A 21,323-nucleotide genomic window follows, 5' to 3' on the forward strand; every position below is an offset into this window, starting at 1 on the left:
GCTGAAGAGCTGAGGGACAGTGCCCAGGCCCAGAATTCAAGCCCCACAACCGACAAAAAAAAAAAAAAGGAGTGCAAATAAGAGGATCATGGTCCAGGCCATACTAGGCAAAAAGACTCTAACTAAAAAATAAAGATACCAAAAAGGGATGGAGGCATAGCTCAAGTAGAATACCTACCTAACAAGTACAAGGCCTTGAGTTCAGTATCACCAAAAGCAAAAACAACTAAATCATACATCAGGTCTCAGTAGTAAAGAGCATGTATGAGGCCCTGGGTTTATCTTTGATACTGCAAAGGATAAACAAAAACAAAAACAGGGCTGGGAAGGTGGCTAAGTGGTAGAGTGCTTGCCTTGTTTGATTCCTCAGCATCACATAAGCAGAAAAAGCCCGAAGTGGCACTGTGGCTCAAGTGGTAGAACGTTAGCTTTGAACTGAAGAGCTGAGGGACAACACCCAGGCCCGGAGTTCAGGGCCCATGACTGACCAAAAAAAACAACAAAAAAACAGTTCTTCCTGTGATGGTTCATTACTATCAGTCTCTAATTTTTCCTATTCTTTTTTGCTGCAAACAAGGTTTCCCTATGTAGAACAGGCTAGCCTCAAAACTTGTTATGTAGCCTGTCCTGGAACTTTCAAATTCCTGCCTCATACTCCTAAGTGCTGGGATTACACGTGTATGCTACTACTACCTCACCCAGGATTCACTGGGTATAAAGGTAAAATCAGGAAATGACATGGAGGATAAGTTCAGCACAAATCAAATGCAAATAAAAGTAAAAACTGAAGTGTTGTCAGACACCAGTGGCCCATGCCTACAATCTTAGCTTCTCAGGAGGGTGAGATCTAAGAATCATGGTATGAAGCCAGCCCAAGCCGGAAACTACATGCAACACTTATCCACAATTAACCACCAGAAAGCAAGGAGTGGACCTGTGGCTCAAATGGTAGAGCTTTAGTCTTGAGTGGAAAAAGCTAAGGAAAAGTGTCCATGTAAGTTCAAGCCCCTTTACATACACAAACAAAACAAAACAAAAACTGGTGTCATGTCACTAGTGAGCATAAGGTTAAGTCATTTGGTTAAAGTGATTCAGCAGGGATCTGACCTCTCCTTACATAGCCCTAAAGTCCATTTGCCTTATATTATACCATCCAAGTTTACAATCTACTAGTTAAAATAGATTAATAGGCATGCGAGTAGCCAGGTACAGTGGCTCATACCCTGTAATCCTAGCTATGTGGGAAGCAAAAATCTGTAAAACCAAGGTTTTTGAGGCCAATCCAGGCAAAAAGTTTGAGAGATCCCATCTGAACTAATTAAAAGCTGACTTCAAACTGCAATCCTCAGGTCTCAGCTTCCTGAGGGACTAGGATTATAGATGTAAGCCACTGGAACCTAGGTAAACAAAAATTTCTTAAAACAAAAAGAAAAGCAAAAAAAGCCTCATAATATAGTAAGTTTTCTAGAAAAATAAAACTATAAACCAAGTATCATAGGAAGTCTTTTTTTTTTGTCGGTCATGGGGCTTGAACTCTGGGCCTGGGCGTTGTCCCTCAGCTCTTCAGCTCAAGGCTAGCACTCTACCACTTGAGCTACAGCGCCACTTCATAGGAAGTCTTAATAGCAGCAGTTACCTCTGCTTCTAAAAGAGGGAGATTTTCAAGAACACATGAATTAAAGAATGAGTGGAAATGTTTTATAAAGCAGGAGGTAAGGAGACTATTTTACATTGCTGGAGCTGGGAACAGTGTTTGCCTGCATACTTAAGGCCCTGGGGTCACTCGCCAGCATTCCAACACTAACAACCTACCCCTGATACTTTCAGAAAATGATGAGCAGTCTGGAGCAGGAAGGACCAGGGAAAAGACTAAGAAAAGAGTTGGAACTAAAGAGTGCAGAGGCTTGAGTGCCATGTGTAAACACAGTTCTGGCTATAACCATACCTCAGAAGTCTTGAGTGAGATCTCCACACACATAGAGCGCCCAACTGCAGGCAGCTGCCCTGCCAATGCCTTCTTTGCTTCATGTGTTACTTCTGGGATGTCTTTGATTGCTAAGTTAAACTAGAAAGAAAAAAAGAGAAAACTTCTGGGTGAAACTCTCTCGAGAAACATGTGACTATATGGTAATATATGTTGAGTGAACAAGAATAGCTTTGGCTGATAGCAGGAAATACTTCTCTGTCCCCATAAGGTAGTTTAATCCAAGCCCCAAGTCTCAAATTGAAAGATTATCTATTACAAAGAGTATGTAACTATGGGCTGGGAAGGTGGCTCAGTGGTAGAATGCTTGCCTTGCATGCATGAGGCCCTGGGTTCAATTCCTCAGCACCACATAAGCAGAAAAAGCCGGAAGTGGCTCTATGGCTTAAGTGGTAGAGTGCTAGTCTTGAGCTGAAGAGCTGAGGGACAGTGCCCAGGCCCAAAGTTCAGGCCCCAGGACCAAGAAAAAAGAAAAAAAAAAAAAGTACGTAACAAGACACTATTTTTGTTTTCTAGGGACAAAACTGTGCATCTGTCACAGCAGAAAAGTTAAGTACCAAATAAATTCAGGGCTAATTTAAGTAAGAAATATATCCAAGTGAAATAGAATTCGTTATTTTGATGTTATAATTTAGGAATTCTGTAAGTAGTATGCCTTATTGTCGCACTAAAGAACTTTCCATTCATTTCTTGTGATAAATACTACAGTATATACCCATCAGCAAAGAAGAGGCATTTTACCCAATCTGAACCGGTTGGGGAAGAAGATGAACGAGTGCAAATCTTTTCACCAAGTCGAGCCTGGACAATCACTTGGACAGTCTGAAAACAGAAGCAAATAGATGAAATGTCAGGCTGGAGATGCAGCACATAATCGTTGCTTACACAGGAAAGAACAGAACTTTAAATACAGCAGACTGGGGAAAAAAAGTAACAAACAAACGAAAAACCATGAGATACACACACAAAAAAATAGCATGAGAAGTGTTCCCAAGCGTAGGGTCAACCAGTAAGAGGAAGTAGAGTTTGAGCTCGGAACCTACAATAGTCCCACATGGCAGAAAGAAAACTGCACATGATCTCTAAGCTGTTCACAAGGAAATAAGTCCAACTGTGGGTATAAATATTCAGTCACAAGCTCATGTTATCATAGTAGATCTAAAACAAGAATTCTACAATTATTCATATAGCTTAGCCCATATGGCAAAAGTCTTCCCACATAATTTTTCTTTTTTTTTTTTTTTCCCACATAATTTTTCAACCAGAACGGACACAGCACATATAGTTCTGGCATGGCAACTGTTGAGAGAAAAAAATGATGCAGGTAGAAATGAACTGCAGATTTCAAAAAACAACTTTCAAAATTCAGTTTTAATTCTGTTTATGAGGAAGTCAACAATAAATGAAAGTTGGGCATTTTAGTGCTGGCTGAAACTCAGGGAAGGATGCCCAAAATGCTGCCCATTCCAATTTAGTCTTTTGTTCTTATCCCAAGGGAACACAATGTGCCAGTTACATGGCATAACAATTTGACATTTCTACCAAAAGCCTTGCAAAAAAATTTTGACTAAGTAAATGCAGAAAACTAGAAGCTACTTTTTAGTCACACCCCCAATGCCACCTTCATACTTGACAGTTTAGATTACCACAGATAGAAGTCTCCTGAAACAGGCAAGCTACAAGCTGTTATGCTACATATCCAAAGAGGGCTCTCTAAAGAGAGAAGCAGGGGAGTCAGTTCTTACAGGTCTTAGTTCAAGAGAGTGGATTTATTACCTTGAGGGCAAAAAATTTAATAAACTTGTCCAGGTCCTTTCTGTCCTGGGAATTGAGATCAGTTTCCATTGCCTATAGGAATCTACAAGAGAAGAAAAAAGTAGTGATAGAAAAGGTGATTAATACCTTTAAAAAGGAACTGTATATAGGAACTAATAACAGATGATACTGATTCTGAAACTTTGATCTTTAAATATGTAACTTACCTATCACAGTTTTATTAAAACTAGAATTCAAGTTTTAATAAGATAAAAGCCTTTATTAAAGCAACACAAATGAGTTAATTTATACTAATTCCAAAGTCCATTGAGTCAATTTCTCTTTGGAGAGTTTGAGGCCCCTTCTGAAAAACTGTTGACTAGAAACATCTTTTCTCAAAAAAATGTACACATATGAGAATGCTTACATGTAATTTCCAGAAGTCTCATGATTTCTTTTTTTGGGGGGGGGTCCGGTCTCCGGTCGTGGGGCCTGAACTCTGGGCCTGGGTGCTGTCCCTCAGCTCTTAAGCTCAAGGCTAGCACTCTACTACTTGAGCCACAGCGCCACTTTGGGCTTTTTTCTTTTTGCTTATGTGGTGCTGAGGAATCGAACCCAGGGCCTCAGGCATGCAAGGCAAGCGCTCTACCACTGAGCCACCTTCCCAACTGAGTCTCATGGATTTTTGAGAAGCATTTATTACCTATCTTCCAGAGCAAAATGGGCCGATGATGAGGAATAAAACATTTAAGGACATAAGAGCATGAAGAGAGAGGTTTAAGTAAGAGAGAACTAAATGGGCATAAAAATACCAATATTCCATTTTTCCAGCGGTCTGTATGGGCACAGGGAAGCAGTATGGCTGTTTAGGGCCATATCAGTTGTGAAAAAGCTAGAGCCAGAGACCCAGCCTACTCAAGGCTTTGAAGAAGGAAAGATAGCTTTGCTGGCATAATGTGCAACAGTTTTGCAGTAAGACAGGCAGGGAAACCAGCTAAGTCCTTGGCAGTAACTCAGGCTTGAAGTTTAAGCTAAAACTAACAGCAGACATGAATAGGAAACAGTTCGGAGACATTTTGAAGAAAGAGATAAAGGGGTGATATTGTTTTAAATCTGTATAACTGAGAAGTTTAGTACAGTTTCATTTAACAACAAATAAGTACATTTCTGTATATATTTATAATAGTATCTCTCTATCTTTATGTATAAATTATTTTCTCCCAGATGAGTTTGTTAGTCTTTTTTTTTTTTTTTCCATTGCCAGTACTGAAGTTTGACCTCTGGGCCTTGTGCTTGCTTGGCTTTTTTGCTTGGCTGGAGCTCTACTACTTGAGCCATGCCTCTAGGCCTGACACTTGGGTGTTTTCTTCTTTTTTTCTTTTTTTGGTGCTGGTCCTGGTGCTTGAACTCTGGGTTTGGGTGCTGTCTCTGAACGTTTGTGCTCAAGGCTAACACTCCACACTTGAGCCACAGCTCCACTTCTGGTTTTTGGGTAATTAAGAAGATAAGAGTGTCTTAGACTTTCCTGCCCAGGGTGGCTTCAAACTGCAATCCTCAGATCTCAGCCTTCTGTGTAGCTATAGTGTGAGCCAGCAGTGCTCAGCTCCACCTATTTGTTTTTAATGAGAGATTGACAAATATAGAACTTAGTCCAAAACCCAATACAACCAGTCCATCAAGTGAACTAGCACCTCCTATAACTAGGCAAAAAAGTCAACCCACTGCCCATAGAAACGAGTCAAGTAAGTCAGATTTCTCTAGAAACCAATACAGGCAGCATACAAGAACCACTGTGGGCCGGGCGCCGGTGGCTCACACCTGTAATCCTAGCTACTCAGGAGGCTGAGATCTGAGAATCGCGGTTCAAAGCCAGCCCGGGCAGGAAAGACCGTGAGACTCCTATCTCCAATAAACCACTAGAAAACCGGAAGTGGCACTGTAGCTCAAGTGGTAGAGCGCTTGCCTTGAGCTGAAGAGCTGAGGGACAGCGCCCAAGCCCAGAGTTCAAGCCTCATGACCGACAAAAAAAAAAAAAAAAAAAAGAACCACTGTGGGGCTGGGAAGGTGGCTCAGTGGTAGAGCGCTTGTCTTGCATGCATGAGGCCCTGGGTTCGATTCCCCAGCACCACATAAGCGAAAAGAAAAAGAGCCGGAAGTGGCGCTGTGGCTCAAGTGGTAGAGCGCTCGCCTTGAGCTAAAGAGCTGAGGGACAGCACCCAGGCCCAGAGTTCAGGCCCCACGACCGGACCCAAAAAAAAAAAAAAAAAAAGAAAATGTCGGGGTGGGAAGGTGGCTCAGTGGTAGGGTGCTTGCCTTGCATGCATGAGGCCCTGGGTTCGATTCCTCAGCACCACATAACAAAAAAGCTGGAAGTGGCGCTGTGGCTCAAGTGGTAGAGTGCTAGCCTTGAGCTGAACAGCTGAGGGACAGCGCCCAGGCCCAGAGTTCAGACCCCACAACCGGAACCAAAAAATAAATAAATAAATAAATGAACCAATGTAACAATTGGCCCAATCAGATAGAATTCAGTTACCACTTCCAACCAGATTAAGCCAGATATGGTTAGGTTAGCTTGTGTACAGCTTTCTCAGACCAAAATCTCTAATCTAGAAATATCTAAAGCCTTCCCTTTTTTCCAAACTAAAGTTTTCTTGTCCTTCTGTCTCTGAGTGTCTGTCAGATGCAACTGATGATAGCTGATCTGATTCTCTTGCTTTTTTTTTTTTTTTTTTGGGGGGGGGGGTCTGGCCGTGGGGCCTGAACTCTGGGCCTGGGCACTGTCCCTCAGCTCTTCAGCTCAAGGCTAGCGCTCTACCACTTGAGCCACAATGCCACTTCCGGCTTTTTTCTTTTTGCTTATGTGGTGCTGAGGAATCGAACCCAGGGCCTCAGGCATGCAAGGCAAGCACTCTACCACTGAGCCACCTTCCCAGTCCCTTCTCTTGCTTTTAATAATCTTTGCCTATTCTTTTTTTTTGGGGGTGGGGGTCAGTCCTGGGCCTTGAATTCTGAGCCTAAGCATGTCCCTTAGCTCTTTAGCTCAAGACTAGTTAGCTCAACCACTTGAGCTAGAGTGCCACTTCTGGTTTTCTGATGGTTTATTGGATATAAGAGTTTCACGGACTTTCCTGCCCAGGCTGGTTTTGTACCGTGATCCTCAGATCTCAGCCTCCTGAGTAGCTAGGATTACAGGTGTGAGCCACCAGCCCTGGCTTAACCTTTGCCTGTTCTTTTTTTTTTTTTTTTGGTCGGTCATGGGGCTTGAACTCCAGGCCTGGGCGCTGTCCCTCAGCTCTTCAGCTCAAGGCGAGCGCTCTACCACTTGAGCTACAGCGCCACTTCCGGTTTTCTGGTGGTTTATTGGAGATAGGAGTCTCATGGTCTCTCCTGCCCGGGCTGGCTTTGAACCGCGATCCTCAGATCTCAGCCTCCTGAGTAGCTAGGATTACAGGCGTGAGCCACCAGCGCCCGGCTCCTTTGCCTGTTCTTAATTGGATAGTTTTATTTCTAGATTAAAAATAACTATCAAGCCAGGCACCAGTGGTTCATGCCTGTATCCAAGCTACACAGGAGGCTGAAATCTTAGTAACAACTATGGGAAAGTTGGAAGTGGCACTATGGCTCCAGTGGTAGAGCACTAGCCTTAATCACAAAGAGGCTCAGGGACAGTGCCCAGGCCCTGACTTCAAGACTCAGGACCAGCAACAATAACAACAACAACAAAAAACTATCAGCTGGGTGCTGGTGGCTCATACCTATATTAGCTACTCAGGAGGCGGAGATCTTAAGATCACAGTTCAAAGCTAGCTGGGGCAGGAAAATACGTGAAACTCTTTATCTCCAATTAAACAGCAAAAAGCAGGAGATGAAGGTGTGGCTCAAGCAACAGAGTGCCAGTCTTGAGCAAAAAGAACTAAAGGACAGCAAAGGAGAACTCAATACTCTTGAGTTCAAGCCCCAATACTCTTCCCCCACCCCCCCACTCCCAAAAAAACTGTTAGAACTAATGAAATATCTCAAGATACAAAAATCAACATACATACAAAAATCAGTTCTTACAATAAAATTCATGAGACTCTATCTTACTTAATGTTTGGATATGGTTTGGTGTGCAAATATTTCAGCTACTGGCTGAGCATGGTGACTTGTTCCTTTCATTACAAGTGACAGGGAAGTAAAAGGCAAGACTGCCACCCAGACTGCTCTGAGCACAAAGCAAGATCCTACCTGAAAAATAACCATTGCAAAAGGGGAAGGAGGGGAATGTGAATGTGGTTTAGTGGTAGAGTGCTTAGCATGCATGAAGGGTCAATTCCTAGGGTCAATTCCTCAGTACCACATACACAGAAAAGGTACCTTGAGCAAAAGAAGCTCAGGGACAGTGCCCAGGACCTGAGTTTAAGCCCCAGGACTGGCAAAAAAAAAATGGCTCAAGTGTTAAGAGGCCTGACTAATATGGCAGAGCATTCAATCCCCAGTACCACCAAGAAGATTTAAAAAAAAAAAAAAAAGTATCATTTTATGCACTAGTACACTACCTGAAAAAGAAAACAAACTAGGTGCTAGTGTCTCACACGTGTAATCCTAGCTATTCAGGTTGAGATTTGAGGATTGCAGTTCAAAGCCACTCTGAGCAGGAAAGTCCCTAAGACTTTCATCTCCAATTAAACATCAAAAAGCTCAAATAGTAGAGTCATCTCTGAGTGAAAAACCTAGGGGACAGTGCTAAGAGACTGAGTTAAAATCCGAGTGCCAGCATATACACACACATACACATATACACACACACTCACATGCAGGAATCAAGAAAACATTTAAAAGCTAGGTACCGGTGGCTCCTATCTTTGTTTAGGGTGTGTGTGTGTACATGTGTACACACATATATATACATATATACATATATGTGTGTATATAACCTAGAAGAGCTAAGGAGGGAATTCATGTGGGACTTGGGAGCAGAGGAATTCATTATGGTGGGCTAAGATTGATGGCAGCTGCCTGAATAGGAGATAAGGGGGTCTGCTGTTACCATTTATGGCTGACCAAATGGAATGTAACTTCAAGGTGAGAGGGAAGGAGCTGATCATCAACTACCTGCTCCAAAGGGACCCCTTGTCAGCCAATGTGGGGAAAGGAATATGTCAGGCTAACACAACCTCTTTGTACAACTATTTAATAATAAAATTTAAAACTTCTTTTAAAGTACTAAAAAGTATGATATGTACATAAATCCTGCTGGTTGGGGAAGTTGAAGCAGTAGGATCACAAACTCAAGGGGTCTGGACAAAAGGACAAGACTCCATCTCAAAAAGAAAAATGACAGTGAGAAAAACTGTTTTTCCATCAAAGTGTATTGCTTAAAAATTCCTGCTTTGGCCTGGTACTTTGTCTCTTGTTGAGGAAAAGAGGAAATGCCTTGGGATAAGAAAGGATTTATAAAATGTAAGGTTTTGTCTTAAACTGGTTTCTTGTCAAGATGGAATTATGACACATGCTAGACAGTTCAAGAAAAAACAGAGGGTGTGGGTATATTTTGAGATTACTTGTGAACTGCTAATCTTCTTTCAAAAATCACCTTACATAAATACTTTTACCCTATTCAGGCTAGCCAGTCTCCAGCAGATTGTGAGCCTGAGCTCAACCAATCTGAGCAAAGGGGCAGGGCTTGCTGTGTGAGGGATAAATACTAGGGCAGACTGCCAGTTAAGTGTGCTTGCTTGCCTGGGCACTGTCCTCAGCTCTTCAGCTAAAGGCTAGCACTCTACCACCTGAGCCACCTTTCCAGCCCACTTGCCAGATTTTTGGCTGATGGCCTACCCTTCTGTTTTTTCTTTTCTTTTTCTTTTTTTGCCAGTGGTGGGGCCTGGGCACTGTCCCTCAGCTCTTCAGCTCAAGGCTAGCACTCTACCACTGGAGCCACAGCGCCACTTCTGGCTTTTTCTTTTCGCTTATGTGGTGCTGGGGAATCGAACCCAGGACCTCATGCATGCAAGACAAGTGCTCTACCACTGAGCCACCTTCCCAGCCCTTGGCCTACCCCTCTGCAGAAGTAAATTTTGCCTTGCTGAGACAATTCTTTAAAAAACAATAAGAGAAATGAATTTGAAAATATTCAGTGCCTGTTTCACTTTTATTAAAATACTAATATTAGCATTTACCTTTTTTATTTGTTTGTGGAGTGGATGTGGCCCAGGCAGGTGTTAAATTTGCTGGTTCATGTGATCCTCCCAAATCAGCTTCCAAACAGTTTGGAAGTATAGGCATGTACCACCACACTCCAACTAGAACTCAAGTTTTAAGAATGCAAGTCTGACTTTATAGTTTGGGTCTCAAAGTGAAAGATTCATAAGGAATCTGCCTGAAAGCAAACAATTCTCACAGCTGCAAAAGAAACAGCTTGAAGCCGGGCATAGGTGGCTCACACCTGTAATTCTAGCTACTCAGGAGGCTGAGATCTGAGGATCACAGTTCAAAGCCAGCCCAGGCAGGAAAGTCTGTGAAACTCTTATCTCCAATTAACCACCAGAAAACGGGAAGTAGCGCTATGGCACAAGTGGTAGAGCACTAGCCTTGAGCTAAAGAGCTGAGGGACAGTGCCCAAGACCAGAGCTCAAGCCCCACAACTGACAAAAAAATTTTTTTTAATTAAAAAATTACAACAGGTACACAAAAAGATCAAATAGGAATAAAGTTAAGCAAGGAAATGAAAGCTTTCAATACTGAAAACCATAAAACAATTATGAAAGGACTTAAGGCATAATAAATATCCTGTTTTCATAGAAGAATTAATATTGTTAAAATGTTCATACTCTCTAAAGTGATCTAAAGATTCAGCACAATTCCTATCAAAATGTCAATGACACTCATCACAAAAATATAAAAAATAAGGGCTGGGAGGTTGCATGCATGAGGCCCTGGGTTCGATTCCTTAGCACCACATAAGCAGAAAAAAGCCGGACGTGGCCCTGTGGCTCAAAAGGTAGGGAACTAGCCTTGAGCTGAACAGCTGAAGGACAGTGCCCAGGCCCAGAGTCCAGCCCCCACGACTGACAAAAAAAAAAAAGAATAAAAATCTTTGAATGAAATCATTAAGTATTCCTAACCAGCAAAGGCATCTCAGATAAAAAGAACTAACATGGCGATATCACAATATCTGACTTTAAACTACACAAAGCTTTCACCTATAATCCTAACTACTCAGGAGGCTGAGATCTAAGGATTATGACACAAAGCCAGCTGGGTCAGGAAAGCCCGTGAGACTCTTATCTCCAATTAACCAGAAAAGGCCAGAAGTACAGCTGTGGTTCCAATGCTAGAGCATTAGCCTTGAGCAAAAAAGCTCAGGGGCAGTGCCAAGGCCTAGAGTTAAAACTCCAGGCTTAGCCGGGTGCCAGTGGCTCACGCCTGTAAAAACTAGCTACTCAGGAGTCTGAGATCCGAGGATTGCAGTTCAAGACCAACCTGGGTAGGAAGGTCTGTGAGACTTTTTTTTCTTTTTCTATATATATTTTTTATTGTAAAAACACTTCACAGAGGGGTTAGTTACATGAATAGGGTAATGAGTACATTTCCTATTGAGCATTGTTACCTCCTCCATTGTTTTTCCCCCACTATCCCTTCCCTCCACACCTCCCCAACTCCTCCTTTCCCTATCCCTGAAATTGTAAAGTTCATTTTCAACATAGTGTCTTGTACATCTCATTGTTAGAATGGGTCAACCTTTATCTTTATTTAAGCATTTTATTATATCCCTTCCCCTTCCCAAATTATAAAAATGTATATACAAGATGCAGGACACCAAATCGGATACAGTGAAAACAGGGGTTATTCTGTGGGGGAAGAACATACAAAAGAAACAAAAGAATCACACAGTGCATTATAAGTACATTAAAAACAATAGCAAGAAAGAAAAAACCACTTGTGTCCATATCTTGGAGTTCATTTTGCTTAACATCAAGAAACAACTGCTGGATTAAGTAAGCTAAAGACTTAAAGAGAGACTTCTCTGAAGAGGAAATAAGAATGGTCATTAGACACATGAAGAAATGCTCATCTTCTCTAGCCATAAGAGAAATGCAAATCAAGAAAACATTAAGATTCCACCTCACCCCAGTTAGAATGGCTATAATCAAGCAATCTATTGCCTTGAGCTAAAGAGCTAAGGGATAGCGCCCAAGTCCAGAGTTCAAGCCCCAAGACCGACCAAAAAAAAAAAAAAATCTAGTAACAACAGATGCTGGAGGGGATGTGGTCAAATGGGAACACTACTGCATTGTTGGTGGGGGTGTAAACTTATTCAAGCACTTTGTAAAGCAGTATGGAAGTTCCTCAAAAGACTCCAAATAGAGCTCCCCTATGACCCACCAATCCCACTTTTGGGCATTTACCCAAACAATCACAAACAAGGTCATACCAAAGCTACCAGCACAACCATGTTTATCCCAGCATTATTCACGATAGATGAATGGATCAAGAAAATGTGATTCACACACACACAGTGGAATTCTATGCCTCCATCAGAAAGAATGACATCATCCCATTTGTTAGGAAATGGAAAGACTTGGAAAAAATTATATTAAGTGAAGTAAGCCAGGCCCAAAGAAACATAGGTCCAATGGTTTCCCTTATTTGCAATAACTAATACATGTCTAGGACAAGCAAAAAAGGCCTATGAGACTCATCTCCAATAAACCTCTAGAAACCCAGAAGTGGCACTGTGGCTAAAGTGGTAAAGCACTAGCCTTGAGCTAAAGAGCTCAGGGACAGTGCCCAGGCCCAGAGTTCAAGCCCTATGACCAACAGGGAGGGGGAGGGGGACGACATGATACTCCAGGACTGGCACACAAAAATTAAAATGATAATAAAATACACAAAACTATAGTACCCAATGCAACATCATACTGATCAAGGTCTTGTATTTATGCTTAAGCCAGCCTAGAATACAGTCCTCTTATTTATTACCTTCACATGCACTACACCCAGTTTTATTCTTGTGTGTGTGTGCATACTTGTATACACACGTGTGTTGGTGCTAGGGCTTGAACTCAGGGCCTCATGCTTTCATTTGGCTAATTTTTAGCTTATGCTCACACAGCTTTTTTATTTTACTTACCAATGTCTCACCTAAGCTGGCCTTGATCTTTGATCCTCCTGATCTGTTTCCCAAATACATGGCATGAGCCACTCTGCCCAGTTTATAAACTGATTTGTTTTTACAAAGATGACAAAAATATACAGTGGGGGGGGGGGGGTTGAGAAGGTGGCTCAGTGGTAGAGTGCTTGCCTTGCATGCCTGAGGCCCTGGGTTCAATTCCTCAGCACCACATAAGCAAAAAGAAAAAAGCCGGAAGTGGCACTGTGGCTCAAGTGGTAGAGCGCTAGCCTTGAGCTGAAGAGCTGAGGGACAGCGCCCAGGCCCAGAGTTCAGGCCCCACGACTGGACCCAAAAAAAAAAAAAAATACACAATGGGTAAAGGGCACTCTCTTTAATAATAGTGTTGGGAAAACTAGATATCTACTGCAAATGAATTTACTAAGATGCTTGTATCTCATTGTATTAAAAAATGAATTTAAAATGTATTAAAGGCAAATAAATGTTTAAGATATGAAGCTATCACAAGAAAACATAGGAAAAGCTCCATTACATTATTCTGAAATCATATTTTTGGCTATCACATTTTGGCTATTGCATCAACAAGATGGGGCTGGTTTTCACCTGTAGCTTGTCAGGAAGATGAGTTCCATAAATCACAGTTCAAAGTCTGCCCAGGCAGAAAATTCCATGAGACTTTTATTTCAAGTTAACCAGCAAAAAGTTGGAAGTATAGGTATGGCTCAAGTGGTAGAGCACCAGTTTGTTTGTTTGTTTTTTTGCCAGTACTGGGGCTTGAACTCAGAATCTGGGCACTGTCCTTGAGCTTCTGTTGTTCAAGACTAGCACTTGAGCCACAGCACCATTTGAGGCTTTTTCTGTTTATATGGTACTGAGGAATCAAACCTAGGGTTTCATGCATGCTAGGCAAGCACTCTACCACTAAGTCACATTCCCAGCCCAAGCACCAGCTCTTGAGTAAAAAAGCCAAGAGAGAACATGAGGTCCTGAGTTCATGTACCAGTTCTGGGGGATGTGAATGCAACCATATTTTTGGGGAGGAGGGAGTCAGTCATGGGGCTTGAATTCAGGGTCTGGGTGCTGTCCCACTTTGAGCCCCAGCACTACTTTTGGTTTTCTGGTGTTTAAGTGGGAATTAGAGTCTCATGGACTTTCCTGCATAGGCTAGGATTACAGGCATGAGTGTCCAGCACCTGGAACAATTTTTGTTTTTTGATGTTTGTTCAGCTATTTTCTGTCTACAAAACCAGACTATTGTTCAGCTTGTCAAAACACTCATGAGAGGCAGAAACACAGAGGATTTTAGTTCAAGACCAGCCTAGGCAGAAAAGTCCAAGAGTCTACCTCAAATTAAACAGCAAAAAGCAGGACTACAGGTATGGATCAAGTGGTAGAATGCCAATCATGAGCAAGAAAGGTGATCCAGAATCTGAGGTTCTGAGTACAAACTCTAGTCTAGCCCTCCCTCCAAATTATTGTGTTATCTTTCCTTTTTTCTGTGCTAGTACTGAGGCTTGAACTCTGGGCCTGGGCACTGTCCCTCAGCTCTTCAGCTCAAGGCTAGCACTCTACCACTTGAGCTACAACACCACTTCTGGTTTTCTGGTGGTTTACTGGAGATAAGCCTGGGCTGGCTTTGAACAGTGATCCTCAGATCTCAGCCTCCTGAGCAGCTAGGATTACAGGTGTGAGCCACCAGCGCCCAGCCAGATGTGATAACTTTTAACAGTTAAACACCTTAAGGTCTTGAAGCAACATAGAATGAATCTAAGATTTAAAATACAAAAACAAAAACTGTTCTGCATGGTTACATGAATCTTATTTATTCACTCAAGAAGAGAATTTTTATTTCTTTATTTTTTTTGTGGTACTAGGTTTGAACTCAGTGATTGGAGCTTGCGAGGCAGATGCTTTACTACTCCATAGCTTACTTTTGTATCAGTTATATTCAAGGTAAATGTCTTGCTTTTATGTCTCAGCTGGCCTGGACTGTAACTTTCCTATTTAAAATTCCCCAGATTGCTTGACAGCCATGTACTACTGAGTCCAGCTATTGGTAGATAGTCTTTTACACTTTTTTTTTTTTTTGCCAGTCCTGGGACTTGAACTCAGGACCTGGGCACTGTCCCTGAGCTTCTTTTGCTTAAGGCTAGCACTCTAGCTCTTGAGCCACAACACTACTTCGGCTTTTTCTGTTTATGTGGTACTGAGGAATTGAACCCAAGGCTTCATGCATGCTAAGCAAGCATTCTACCACTAAGCCACATTCCCATTCCCTGCTTTTAATGGGATGAACTATAATTTTCCAATCTCCACCTGCCAGATAGTTAGAATTACAAGCTTGACCTACCACACTTCAAAATTCTTACAAGAACAACTACCAAATACAAATATTTTAATGACTCTTGTGACTTATATAACTGGTAGTACTAAAAGAATGATGTGATTTCAGTTACTGAGCCCACAAAGGTACATCCACTGGGGAAAAAGTTCTCTTCCTGGCAGCAATGTTTGATTGTTCCCATAGGTCTACTTCTTCAAGCAGTTATCAAGCCATTACCTTGTAAAAGTTTATTTTCCTTTCTGGCTTTGCTCTTTGCAAACTTCCTTTCTGGGTTCTCTAATCAATATAAAAAGAAATTTGGTAGAAGCATTAAGTAGAAACCACAACTGAACTCTCCTTTTATTCCCCCGTTCTTTACCACTACCTTTATGAGTTATTAAATCACTCTATGCGCAATCTTCTATTTGCTGCAGCTTTATTCCCACAGATACCACCATAATGCAAGTCTTGTTCCTGATCTGAAGACAGTTACTTGGTTTGGTTACTTTAACTACAAGTTTATTCTGTAAACCTTAGACTAATAGTAAAGCACTGTCATCCTCTTCTTATTAAGCTCCACTTTTTTTTTTTCTTCAAACTCTTCAATTTGACCTTCAATTATCCCCATGCAATGTCAGCAGACAAAATAAGTGATGTGATTTTGCCTACTGGCATTTTTAGGAAAGAGCTTAGTCACTAAAACTGACAAAGAATTATCCTATACTAAGGCCTAGTTTTTCTTTGTTTGTTTGTTTTTTCTTTTTTCTTTTCCCCCCCAGTCGGTCGTGGGGCCTGAACTCTGAGCCTGGGCACTGTCACTCAGCTCTTCAGCTCAAGGCTAGCGCTCTACCACTTGAGCCACAGCGCCACTTCCAGCTTTTTCTATTTATGTGGTGCTGAGGAATTGAACCCAAGACCTCATGTGTGCAAGGCAAGCACTTTACCACTGAGCCACCTTCCCAGCCCCCAGGTCTAGTTTTTTTAATGCATGTACATGGTCAGAAAACTAGTTTAGTTTTTCAATCAAGGTTTGGAAAACAACTTGAGCTAAGAGACACTTTAACTGAGAGTGATGGTACATGCCTATAATACCAGCAGTAGGGAGGTGAAGATGGTCTAAAAGCAATCTAAATAGCCTTGATCACCTGACAGTGGATACATTTGGCTTTCAATTCTTTAGAGTATCTACTGTCCACATTTCTCACTGTGAACAAAACATGTTATAATTTCCAAAATGTCTGTCTATGCTAAAGATGGAGCCTCCATGATGATATCAAGTGTCTGAGGACTAAGTGACACACATCAGACTTTGACCTTACCATTTTGATTAAGTCAGGCCTTTCAATCTATGGGCATTCTAGACTCTCACTTTTATTGTGACTTTCTTTCAAGCTCTCCAAATAGCTTGCCACTTTCCTGACAATATGCTGGATAAGCTCATTTGAGCTGCCTACTACCTTCTTCATATGATTGTTGCCCAAGGGACACAATTACCATGAATGCTTTCAGATACTTACAAAAACGTAACTTTTTAATTTAAAACTAACATTTCAGGTTCTAGAGGTGGAACTCCGTGGTAATGCTTGTGGGCATGTACAAGGCCCTTTTTTCAAATCTTAGTAGTAGAGCAGGAAAAAATTAGTGCAAAGTGCATAAAAGATTTAGGGAACTTACTTGCCTATATAGTCATATGCAGTTTATCTGTGTCATTCGTGCTTGTTATACAGTCTTCTTGCTATCATTTGGATGCTGGTGATTATGTATAGCCATTATTACAACAATGTGGTAAATAATTGTTTTTCAGATAATTGTCTCAAACATTTAGTATGCTACAAGTCTATGCATGTTCTCTAACACTTGGGGAAGTTCAATGTGTTATTTGTTATGAGTTTCTATTTGTGAACTTGATGTGCAGAGAATGTTGCTAAATTGAGATTGCTACTTAAAATCAAATAGTTTTTGTTACTTGTTATCTGTGTTAAGTCTTGAAAAAAAATCTTAATTAAATGCTGTGATTATAGGTAAGCATCACCACATCAGACATGTATATTTTTTACCTAATTTCCATTTTAGAAAAGGTGATTTTGTTTTTAGAAATAAAAAGTTGTGAGAAGTAGTGCTGTGACTCAAATGATAGAGCTGAAGAGCTCAGGGGCAGCACCCAGGCCCAGAGTTCAAGACCATGTTTCTCACACACACACACACACACACACACACAAAGAAATTTCTAGTTGTTTCTAATGAACACTACTTGATGCTTTACTCAAAGATTTGGCATGGTATCATTTCCTTATGAAATGAACTAGTACAGCTCAGTGAAACCAAATGAAATAAAAGGTGACATTGATAAACTTATCCAATAAGATGTGAGGACCACATAAAACTTTTTGTGCAGCAGGCTCCAGGGACTCATGTCTGTAATCCTAGCTAATTAGGAGGCTAAAATCTGAGGATCATGGTTCAAAGCCAGCTGGGCAGGAAAGTCCATGAGACTCTTATCTCCAATTAACCACCCACCAGAAAACCAGAAGTGGCGCTGTAGCTCAAAGTGGTAGAGTACTCACTTTGAGCTGAAGAGCTGAGGGACAGCCCCCAGGCCAGAGTTCAAGCCCCATGATCGACAAAAAAAAAAAAACTACTTAAGCCAGTTACCAGGGACTCACACCTATAATCCTAGCTACTAAGGAGGCTAAGATCTGAGGATCGAGGTTCAAAGCCAGCCTGGGCAGAGAAATCCACAAGATTATTATAGGAATAAGTGGCCAAGCAAATCACCAATGAATGTTAAAACTTCTGGGCAAAAACTTTTGGCAAGGTTAGATGCTGGTGGCTCATACCTGTAATCCAGTTTGAAGCCTCTCCCCACTACAAAGAAACTAAACAAGACAAAACATGAGGTAAGGGCTGGGAAGGTGGCTTAGTGGTAGAGTGCTTGCCTAGCAAGCATGAAGCCCTGGGTTTGATTCCTCAGTACCACATAAACAGAAAAAGCTATAAGTGGCGCTGTGGCTCAAGTGGTGGAGTGCTAGCTTTGAGCAGAAAATATCAGGGACAGCAATCAGGCCCTGAGTTCAAGCTCCATGACTAACAATAATAATAATAATAATAATAATAATAATAATAATAATAATAAACAAACGAGGTAGGAATATAGCTAAATGGTGGAACACTTGGCTAACAAGTGTAAAGCTCTAGGGTACAACCCCAGAGTCACAACAGAAAAGAATAAGGGCTGGTGCATGGCTCAAATTGGTAGAGTACCTGTCTAACATTCACAAGGCCCTGAGTTCAAACTTCAGTACAGCCTAAACCAAATTCATTGAAATACAAAAGCTACAGTAGTCTTCTCCCTATTCAAGATTTGACTTTCCACAGTTTGAGTTATTTGTGATCAACCAGAGTCTGAAATATTAAACAGAAACTTCCAGTTGTGAATGTAGCTCAGTGGGACAGTGCTTATCTGGCATGCAGAAGGCCCTAGAGTTTGATCTAGAGCATCAAAGAAAAGAGGAAAAACAAAATTCCAGAAATAATTCATGTTTTTTTGTTTTCTAATTTTTTTTTCTTTTTTTTTTTTTGTCGGTCGTGGGGCTTGAACTCTGGGCCTGGGCGTTGTCCCTCAGCTCTTCAGCTCAAGGCGAGCGCTCTACCACTTGAGCTACAGCGCCACTTCCGGTTTTCTGGTGGTTTATTGGAGATAGGAGTCTCACGGTCTTTCTTGCCAGGGCTGGCTTTGAACCGCGATCCTCAGATCTCAGCCTCCTGAGTAGCTAGGATTACAGGCGTGAGCCACCAGTGCCCGGCTTCTAATTTTTTTTTCTGCCAGTCCTGGGGCTTGAACTTGGGGCCTGGACACTATCCTTGAGCCTCTTTGTGTTCAAGTTAGCGCTCTTCCACTTGAGCCACAGTACCACTTCCATTTTTTTTCTGAGTAGTTTACTAGAGATAAGAGTCTCACAGACTTTCCTGCCAAAGCTGGCTTTGAACTTCAACCCTCAGATCTCAGTCTCCTGAGTAGCTAGGATTACAGGTGTGAGCTACTGGTGCCCAGCTCATGGTTTTTGTTTTGGGCACATACATGTCCATGAGCTTGCTGGGGGTTAAAGCCAGGGCTTCATGCATGCTAAACATATGCTCTGTCATACAGCTGTAACACTAGCCAACAATTCATAAATTTCTCTGTTTGCTTTATTTTTGTAGTACTGTGGTTTTGAACTCAGGGCCTCATGCAATTGCTCTACCACCTGAGCCACACACAGTACTTTGCTCTCAGTATGTTTTTCAGGTAATGGTTTGTTTTTTGCACAGGTAGCCTCAGACCTCAGTCCTCCTACATAAACCTGCCCAAGAAGCTGGTATTATAAGTATGATGGCTGTGCCTGAGCCAACTGCTTTACATTGCATACTATATAGAATAGCATAATGAAATTTAATGTAATCCTGCTTCATCCTTCCCAAGACATAATGCACTTTTTTTTCTACTATATCTATGCTGTATAGCTTCCCACCTAATAGCCACTAAATAACTATGAGGGCTGGGAAGGTGGCTCAGTGGTAGAGCATTTGCCTTGCATGCATGAGGCCCTGGGTTTGATTCCTCAGCACCACATAAGCAAAAAAGAAAAAAAAAAAAACAGAATTGGCGCTGTGGCTCAAGTGGTAGAGCGCTAGCCTTGAGCTGAAGAGCTGAGGGACAGCGTCCAGGCCCAGAGTTCAGGCCCCACGACTGGACCAAGAAAAAACAAAACAAAAACAAAATATAAATAACTATGAGATTATGGCTAACTTATGAAACTTGACTTCTTAGTATTGGGGAGTCTGTATTGGGGAGCTTGTGTTCCACTAATAATGACTCTAAAGTGTACCAGTGGTGCTGGCAATTTTACATATTAAAGGAAAGCCATAAAATGACTCCTTTAGGTGACAATATCAAAGTTCTCATCTTAGTAAGAGTAGAAGCTGTAGATTTGCTATCCACTGTTTTGGCATATATTAGGATCTTGGAATACATCCTTCCCAGATAAGGGAAAAATACTATACATATAAAGCCCAAAGAGAAAGAGAATAGAAGAGAAAATAACTCAAAGATGTCAACAAAATTAGAGTGCAAGCATGGTGCTGGTGGCTCATGCCTGTAATCCTATCTATTGAGGAGGCTGAGATCTGAGGATAACAGAAAATGTATGAAATCATCTCTAACCACCAAAAAAGCTGAAAAGTAGATCTGTGGTTAAAGTTGTATAGTGCTAGTCTTGAGCAAAAAAGCTCAAAGACTGCAACCAAGCTCTGAGTTCAAGCCCCCAGGATGGACACACATGGACATACACAGACACATGGACACGGACACACACAGACACACACGCACACAAACAGCCAAGCTTGGGGCTGGGAATGTGTTGCTTAGTGGTAGTGCTTGTCTAGCACAAAACCCTGACTTCAATTCCTCAGTACCACATAAACAGAAAAGGCCAGAAGTGGCACTGTGGTTCAAGTGGGAGAGTGCTAACCTTGAGCAAAAGCTCAGGGACAGTGCCCAGGACCTCAGTTCAAGATATAGGACTGGCAAAAAAACAACAAGGAGAAAGTTTTCATTGCTAATACTTATTTCCTTCCTATAACATCACTAAAAGGGCAAGGGGAGGGTCCAAAGGCACAAACCCATATGGACAAAGACATACAGGAAAAGAGCTGCCAAGTTCTGGAAAATGGAAGGAATGACAGACTGAGAAGAGCAGAACTGATATCCAAGCCAGCCAGGAAGGAAATCACAAACAAAGCAAGTTCAAGAACCAAAGAACTCAGAAAGGCTAGCAAATTAAGAGATACCACAATCACAGAATGGTAGATGGGGGGGTCTACAAGTCCACAGAAATAGGTGAACTCCCATGGGTAGCTCCATACACTGTCCCAGGACTCATGTGGCCAGAACAACCTTTCCTCTATGCTGTTAGGTAACTGGACAGTAATTTTTTGTAAACACAAAGTCATTAATATGGCTTGATTTTCATCATCAAAGTTTCTACAGGAAACTCCTCATTTGGCCTGAAATACACTAACAGCCATGTTGGAGGCTTTCCTGGAGTAACTGGAATATCTGGCCACCTCATTCACACATAAACATAATATACCCAAACCAGAAGCTCAGGGTG

At 41.7% G+C, this 21,323-nt stretch overlaps 1 protein-coding gene across 7 annotated transcripts in view; it reads right to left on the bottom strand.

The window, feature by feature from the left end:
- The window catches only part of Atg13 (autophagy related 13), a 53,888-nt gene that overhangs the window by 24,977 nt on the left and 7,588 nt on the right, over window positions 1-21,323 (bottom strand). For all 7 annotated transcript variants that reach the window (XM_070032446.1, XM_070032444.1, XM_070032440.1 and 4 more), the window contains 3 exons: window positions 3,761-3,842; window positions 2,726-2,806; window positions 1,946-2,065 (listed from right to left, as the gene is read on the bottom strand). In XM_070032446.1, the coding sequence (XP_069888547.1) occupies window positions 1,946-2,065; window positions 2,726-2,806; window positions 3,761-3,829 (270 nt within the window). In that variant the 5' untranslated portion in view covers window positions 3,830-3,842. The remainder of the gene's footprint in view (window positions 1-1,945; window positions 2,066-2,725; window positions 2,807-3,760; window positions 3,843-21,323) is intronic.

This window comes from Dipodomys merriami, unplaced genomic scaffold (assembly GCF_024711535.1).
Source record: "Dipodomys merriami isolate MVZ:Mamm:240054 unplaced genomic scaffold, mDipMer1.0.p SCAF_21, whole genome shotgun sequence".
Lineage (NCBI taxonomy): Eukaryota > Metazoa > Chordata > Mammalia > Rodentia > Heteromyidae > Dipodomys > Dipodomys merriami.